Raw genomic sequence first — 8100 nt, forward strand, 5'->3', positions numbered from 1 at the left:
TTCAACGTAACAGTCATGCGCGACAGAAAATCCGTGCGTGGGATTGGTGACAGCGCGTGACGTATTCGTCGGAGCGCGGCGCTCGCGTGCGCGAATTGAATCGTTCTAGAACTTTCGATTGTCCGTTGCCGGTAACGACAACTTGTTTGCGTGTAACGAATTGTTTTTAAAAAGAACAAAGAACGACGAATTTGATGATTTCAACGAGGATTAAAATCATGTTTGAGATGAAATCACGAGCTCAATTTGTGCATGCGTTCAATGACAATTAATGTCGGTCGACTGACAGAATTCTTGCTTTTCTTTCGAAGTACCGATCTCGAACATCCCGCCCGCCTCGTCATCTCCGTGACGATATGTGTATAAGGTTACGTATAGAGATTACAAAAACTGTAAACGCGAAAACATAACAAGCGATACAATACAATGAATTCGTGGAAGAACTTGAACCGTAAACGAGAGTTGTATGACAGATAACATTGACAAAAAATGATTCACGAAAATACACGCGATCAATTCAAGCTCTTCTTTACATTTGATGCATTTGCGTGCGAGATAAACGCGTTAGCCTCGTCTGGCAATAAAACTAATTTGATTAAAGGACGAGTTAATTCAGATTAGGCGGTTTTGACTGTGACCACCCGCACTACGCCGTCGTCTCCAGGATGTAGCTGCGTGATTCGCGCCAGAGGCCACTTATTTGGTGGTGAGAGCTCGGAGCGAATGATGCATAGCGATCCAAGGCGTGGTGGCAAAGCGTCCTTGGTCCATTTCGGTCTGGTAGCCAGAGTGTGTAAGTACTCGCGTGACCATCTCTGCCAGAAGTGGTCTCGCATTCGCTGAATAAGTTGCCACCTGGAAAGAAAATTTTCCTTTTTGTCCGACAAGGACGGCTCAGGAATGGCCAGCAGTGGTGCCCCAATGAGCAGGTGACCCGGTGTCAGAGCCGTGAGGTCGTCGGAGTCGTCCGAAAGTGCATACATGGGCCTTGAGTTCAGGCATGCTTCCACTTGTGCGAGCAGGGTGCTCATTTCCTCGAAGGTGAGCCTGGTTTCGCCGATGGTTCGGCGCAGGTGATACTTAGCCGATTTCACGGCCGCCTCCCAGAGACCACCAAAATGAGGGGCCGAAGGAGGATTGAAGTGCCAATGAATCCCCTCCGATGTAGCTACGTGTGCGATCTTTTGTCCTTCTGCCGAGGAGGCTCGAAGCATTTCTCGAAGTTGCCGATCGGCGCCCAAAATTTGGTGCCGCAATCCGAATAAATGTCTGAGCACAGTCCTCGGCGAGATGTGAATCGACGAAGAGCAGCCAGGAAGGCGTCGGTGGTGTACGCTGAAACAGCCTCGAGATGAACGGCCTTGGAGCTAAAACAAATAAATACGGCGATGAACGCTTTGTGAGCGCCGTGCCCACGCCCTTTGCTCGTCCTGATGAAAATAGGCCCGGCGTAGTCGATGCCCACGTGAAGAAATGGTCGCGCTGGCGTCACTCTTCCTGGAGGAAGGTTTCCCATCTTTGGTTGCGGAGTGGCAGCCCTCCACCGTGTGCATGTCACGCACTGATGCAGCCATCGCTTGACCACCGCTCGGCCTTGTGGAATCCAGAACCGGAGGCGAAGCAACCCCAGGGTCAGCTGAACTCCTCCGTGGAGAGTACGGCGATGGTAGGCTTCCACCAGCAGGCGAGTGAGCCATGACCTTGGAGGCACGATGACAGGATGTCGCTCGTCGAAAGACAGCGCTGCGTGCTTGAGGCGTCCTCCGACTCGTAGGACTCCGTGTTCGTCCATGTACGGGCTGAGGGTCTGAAGATGACTGGATCTTGCAAGATCGCGTTTGTTTTCGAGCGCAGTCATCTCCTCCTGATAGTGACGTGACTGCACGATGCGAATCCATTGTAGGAGTGCGGCGTCGAGTTCGGCTGGGAGAAGCGCTGACCCTTGGAGCTCATTATCTCCGGATCCGACTGATAGACTGCGGCGACGCCAACGCAAGCACCAGGAAGTCACTTTCAGTAATTGGTGCAGTGCCGAGAACCTGAGGAGTTCTTCCGGCTCTTGGTTGCTTTTGATGACCGCCGCGAGTGTGGTGGCCCGTCGCTCCGGTACGTCCTTGATGGGCTCGAGGTTGACGCTTGGCCATAGCGACGACTTCCCGCTCAACCAGGCGGGGCCTGTCCACCATAAGGAATGGCTGAGGAGCTCACTTGGTGTCAGACCCCGGGAGGCGCAGTCGGCAGGGTTGTCCTTGCCCGGGACGTGACGCCATTGAGCCTCTGGAAGCTGCTGCTGAATTCGTGTCACCCTGTTGGCCACGTACGTTTTCCAGCGCGAGGCGTGACCTCGAATCCAGTGGAGCGTGACTTTGGAGTCGGACCACAGGATCACTGGCGTTGTGGCCAGGTTTAGCACAGAGCGCGTGTGCACGAGCACGCTTGTCAGCAAGGCGGCGGCGCAGAGTTCGAGTCGCGGGAGAGAAACGAGCTTGATCGGCGCGACCTTGCTTTTGGCGGTCAACAACAGAGTTTTCGTTTGGTTGTTTGCGGTGATACGGAGGTATACCACGGCGGCGTAACCTCTTTCGGACGCGTCCGCGAAGCCGTGCAGTTCGAGTTGAGAGCTCGTGTCGCCGGTGCCGAGCCAGCGGCCGACTCTGATCTTCTCAAGCAGTGGAAGTTCTTCCCAGAGCCGCTTCCACTTTCCAGCGATGGTTGACGGCAATGGTGTGTCCCACTCTAGCTGCTGCAGCCAGGCCGACTGAATCAGCATTTTAGCTCGAATGGTTACTGGAGCCAGCCATCCGAGCGGGTCGAAGAGTCGAGCGGTTTCCGACAGCAGCCCTCTCTTGGTGAACGCGACGACGGTGCGAGGAGGGACGGAGAAGGCGAATTCGTCTCTAGTTGGATACCAGCGCAATCCCAGCGTTGAGTGATTCTCTTGTTCCCACGACCGCGAGTCTCTGGTGAGGCAGAACTCAGTCGGAATGTCGCGAAGAAGTTCCTGACAGTTGGCGGCCCACTTTCGGAGAGAAAACCCGCCCGCCATGCAGAGGTTGCGGAGCTCGACTTGGAGCGCGATAGCGTCGTCTTTATCGTGCGCTCCGGTCACGACATCGTCAACGTAGCAGTCGTGTCGTAACGCATTCGCGCCGCGAGGGAAACGCGGTCCGTCGTCGTCGGCGAGTTGGCGCAGCGTGCGAATGGCGAGAAATGGCGCGCAAGCGAGACCGTAAGTAACGGTCTTCAACGTAAACTCGCGTATAGGTTCGTCGATGCTGTGGCGCCAAAGTATGCATTGATGCCTTTGATCTTCGGGATGAACGAGAATCTGCCGATACATCTTTTCGATGTCAGCCACTAGCGCGTACCGATGCCACCGCCACCGCAGAAGTACGTTCGCGAGGGGTGGCAGCAAGTTAGCCCCAACTAATAGATGCGTATTGAGCGACTCACCAGACCCTGTGCGCTGCGATCCGTTGAAGACGACTCTGAGCTTGGTCGTGGTGCTGGATTCTCGAAGGACACCGTGATGCGGAAGGTAGCACCGATCCTCGCTGGAATTCGGAGGTTCTGGCGCCAATTCCATGTGCCCTTGGTCCTCGTAGTCCTTCAGGAAGGCTCGGTAGAGATCGCCGAATCGTGCGTCTCTCTCACATCGTCGCTCCATGGCGTCTAAGAGCCGTTCGGCGGATCTTCTCGTATCAATCATCGTAGTCAGCGGAGATGCGAAAGGTAGTCGCACGATGTATCGTCCTTCGGCAGTGCGTTGATGCTGCAGCGCGAAGATGTCTTCGCATTGCTGCTCCCTTGGCGTGAGTGCGACAGGAGCGGGCGCTTCTCGTTCCTGCTCCCAGAAGCGGTGCACAAGGTCGGCAAGCTCGTGATCTACGGTGCACTGAAGCGAGTGGCGTTGTGCTGAGTTGGTTACTTGGTCGCAACCTCCCGATAAGATCCAGCCGAGCAGCGTTTTTTGAGCGATAGGCGCTTGGGGGCCTCCCTTGCGGAGACCATCCTGGAGAATGATTGAGCATACTTCCGCTCCAAGAAGCAACTCAATAGCGTCGTTTGCTGTGTAGTCGGGATCAGCCAGTTGGAGCCCCTTTAGATGTGGCCACTCCGTTCTGATCCTTGCGTGAGAGCCTTGATAAAGCGACAGACGTGGCAGAACAAAGGCTCCGACGGTGAAGTCGGTCCCTGTTGTTAACGAGGTCACCTTGAGTGTCACCTTTCCCCTGCTGGGCCCGGAGCTTTTGCCGCTGATGCCGATGACCTCGATTGAGGATCGAGAGCGTGGCAAGCGTAGGCGTTGGACCAGAGCCTCGGAAATTAGAGAAATTTCCGAACCTTGATCGATGAGCACGCGTGTGGTGTGCTGATTGCCGTGACGATCAGCGATGGAAACTCGCGCCGTTGCGAGCAAAATGGCCTTGTGGTTGTTGTCGCGTCGCACCGCCGACAGTGAGCTGACTTCTTGAGGTTTCGGTGAAGCGTACGCGTCGTGTAACATGGAGTGGTGACGAGACTTGCACGTAGCACACGTCTTCGTCGAATGGCACTTCGCGAAAGCATGAGAGCCGAGACAGTTAAAGCACAGCTTGTGAGTTTCGGCGACGGCCTTGCGGTCGACCGCGGATTTTTTCTTGAATTCTTCACATACCATCACGTTGTGTTTTCCCTTGCATAGGACGCATTGTGAAGATTCGGTGTATTTTTTGACGTGATGCGATTTGGCAGATCGCGACGGGTTGTCGGAGACCTTGAGCGATTGTGGTTTGGCGGCTGTAAGAGTAAGTGCTCTTTGGTTTATGAAGTTCATTAGCTCTTTAAGAGTGGGCATGTCGCTCGAGGCGCGTGAGAGTGACTCCCACTCCAGGCGAGTTCTTGGATCGAAGAGCTCGACGGCAAGATGAGTTAGTAGATCGAAGCCATGAGAGTTGATAGGCCTATCAATGTTCTCCTGGCCGTTGACTACCCTGGTCAAGGCGTTGAAGACGCGGTTGAGCTCCTCCGCACTTTCGCTCTTCATCTTAGCCACGGTGGTAAACTTGGAGAAATTAGAGCGAGATAACTCTCTCTTATTTTCGTACCGCTCGCTTAGCAGCTCCCATGCGCGTGGATAGTTGTCTTCGGTCATCGCTAATGGTTGAATCAGTTCCTTGGCAGGACCCTCCAGACAAGTTTTCAGGTAATGGAATTTCTCAATTGCTGAGATTGATGAATTGTTTCCGACAATGGATTGGAAGAGATCTCGGAATGTAGGCCAGTCTTCGAATGCGCCAGAGAACGAACTAATCTTGAGGCGAGGCAGCGACGGTTTTCCGGAAGACACATTACCTTCTGTTTTGGAAGCTGAGCTCGGTTCTTTCGCAATGAGTTTCGTCCGATACTCGTTCAGCAGTCCTCGCTGCTGCACGTACGTGTTTTCGACGGAATCGACGAATTGAGACGTGTTGTACTCACTCTCATCGAAGGCGTCCTTGTAATGAACTTGAAGAAGATCGTGTTGCTTCTCAAATTTCGCCCACATCTGGTCGAGAAGCGCCAAGCGGGATTCGACCGTGTGGTGGGTGATGTTGGCCGTCCCCAATTTCTTCAAATTGGTTATTGACCTGGCCATGCGATCATGGATGTGGCGCTGGGAGTTCAGCAAGACGTTTATTTCGTCACTCATGATTTCACTCGCGAATTCTTCTTTCTCAGATCTTCTTGATAACACGTGCACTGAACGCGATGCACTCGACACTGCGGATGCCGGCTAACATCCGGCTCGAAGGACCAAAAAATGTGCGAGAGCGCACCGCGCGGACAGATTCGAGTGAGAAAACGGCACAAGGTTGATATGATGCACGACAGTGAAGAGAACTCCGTTTCATTTAATTTAACAAAAGAATTTCTTTAATGTATTCAGTTACAAAGTCAAAAGATATAATTAATTAAAGATCAGATTAACAGAATATTAAATGCGGTCACCTTTTCCAAATTGAGCTTGGAATCGCGGTGATGGAAAATCTCGGCGATTTTCCTCGAAGCTTCTCGAAAGATTCGGTTATAGCGATTTCACTAAACGGTTAGCACGGCGATTTTACGAAGCGCAACTATGACTCTAAGAACTCTAAGAACTTTTTGGAAGTAAGAAGGAGGACGGCGAGATCGAGGCATTTATTGCTTTCGATCTGAGCTTTCCCTTTTGGGAAAAATCCAATAAAAATTTGCCACAATCGTAATTATTACGTGGCATTAGGTGTACAAAATTGATTGGCGCTTTGGATTCTTTTCTAGCGACGTTCAACGTAACAGTCATGCGCGACAGAAAATCCGTGCGTGGGATTGGTGACAGCGCGTGACGTATTCGTCGGAGCGCGGCGCTCGCGTGCGCGAATTGAATCGTTCTAGAACTTTCGATTGTCCGTTGCCGGTAACGACAACTTGTTTGCGTGTAACGAATTGTTTTTAAAAAGAACAAAGAACGACGAATTTGATGATTTCAACGAGGATTAAAATCATGTTTGAGATGAAATCACGAGCTCAATTTGTGCATGCGTTCAATGACAATTAATGTCGGTCGACTGACAGAATTCTTGCTTTTCTTTCGAAGCACCGATCTCGAACATATATATATATATATATATATATATATATATCCGAAATCGTTGAAAAAGGATTAGAACGCTTTAAAGAAATTCTTAAAACCCTTACGGAAGCTGGATTTTCATTTAATATCAAAAAATGTCATTTTATAAAATGAGAAATTAAATACTTAGGTTATTAAATTTATACTAGAAAAATAAGATCTAATCCCAGAAAAATTATTCAAGTCTTAGTTGAAGCTCTGATTCTTCATACGGGTACCCACGTCCGACAATTTATAGGTCTTGCTTTATTTTACTTTTGTTAGTTTATGTAGAATTTTTCAAAAATAATGGAGCCCTTGCATAATCTTATTCAACGTAAAGGAGAAATTACGTGGACTACAAAATATTCGAAGAAATTCGTAAAGAAATAATTAATATTTTAACATCTGAACCTGTTTTAGTCATTTTTGATCTTGATGTTCCTGTGGAATTATATACCGATGCGAGTTCTGAAGGATATAGTTCTATACTCATTCAAAGAAAAAATAAAGCATCATAGTACGAGGTTCGTATATGTAATAACAATAAGTTCTTAGAAAATCTGTTAGAGGGCACAGTGTCATGTCACATTACTTTTTGACAAGTAGCATCTTTCAGCTGATTATTGTCAAATTTTGAGCGGAATTCGTCGCGTGGTTTCATTTCTCTAGACGATTAAAGCGAACAACCTTAGTACTTTTTGCAAAATGGAAAAAAACAAGTTTCGTGCAGTGATCAAACATCTATATATAATATAAAAGGTTTAACGCCGAAAGAAATTAAAGCCGAGTTGGATAATGTTCATAGCATATCTGCACCAGCGTTTGCGACTGTATACAATTGGGTAAATGAATTTAATTTTGTGGTCATACATCCACATGTGATGCACTTCGTTCGGAACGTCCAATTGAGGCTGCTATGCCAGAAATCATCAATAAAGTTCACGATAATATTTTGACTGATCGACGAGTGAAAGTGCGCAAGCTTGCCGAGGTCACAGGCATATCACATGGCATAGTGATCTCAATTTTGCATGAACAATTGAGTATGAAAAAGCTATCGGCAAGATGGGTGCCGCGTTTGCTCACTATGGACCATAAGCGCGACCGTATGATGATTTCAAAACAATGTTTGGAGATGTTTCAACGTAATCCAGATAAATTTCTGCGTCGATTCATTACTGTGAACGAAACATGGATCCATTACTTCACACCCGAGACGAAGGAACAGTCAAAACAATGGACTTCACCAAGTGAACCAGCTCCGAAGAAGGCCGAAGACCGTGAAGTCGGTCGGAAAGATGATGGCCATAGTTTTTTGGGCACGCGGTATATCGATTACCTTCCGTTCGAAGCAAACGATCCATGGCGATTATTATGCAGCCTTATTGGACCGTTTCAATAACATTTTAAAGAAAAAATATCCTCATTTGGCGAAGAAGAAAGTGTTTTTCCATCAAGATAATGTATGGGTTCATACGTACCCGGCA

The 8100-nt window shown here is 49.3% G+C and overlaps 1 protein-coding gene across 1 annotated transcript; it reads right to left on the reverse strand.

Annotated features, from left to right (window-relative positions):
* Positions 1-617: 617 nt before the first annotated feature.
* LOC147908760 (uncharacterized) lies at positions 618-5671 on the reverse strand. Its single transcript, XM_087408738.1, has 2 exons — positions 1466-5671; positions 618-1367 (listed from the first exon to the last, which is right to left on the reverse strand). Exons 1-2 carry the CDS (start codon positions 5669-5671, stop codon positions 618-620), a joined length of 4956 nt encoding a protein of 1651 aa, XP_087264864.1.
* Between the last annotated feature and the right edge of the window lie 2429 nt (positions 5672-8100).

The sequence above is a fragment of the Acromyrmex echinatior genome, chromosome 8 (assembly GCF_024713525.1).
Source record: "Acromyrmex echinatior isolate Ae372 chromosome 8, ASM2471352v2, whole genome shotgun sequence".
NCBI classification, from domain to species: Eukaryota; Metazoa; Arthropoda; class Insecta; order Hymenoptera; family Formicidae; genus Acromyrmex; species Acromyrmex echinatior.

Coding starts and splice junctions, on each gene's coding strand:
- LOC147908760 (XM_087408738.1), bottom strand. CDS start 5,671: ATGAGTGACGAAATAAACGTCTTGCTGAACTCCCAGCGCCACATCCAT. Junction 1,368..1,465: donor CAGCGCGACCATTTCTTCAC/GTGGGCATCGAC, acceptor TATTTGTTTTAG/CTCCAAGGCCGTTCATCTCG.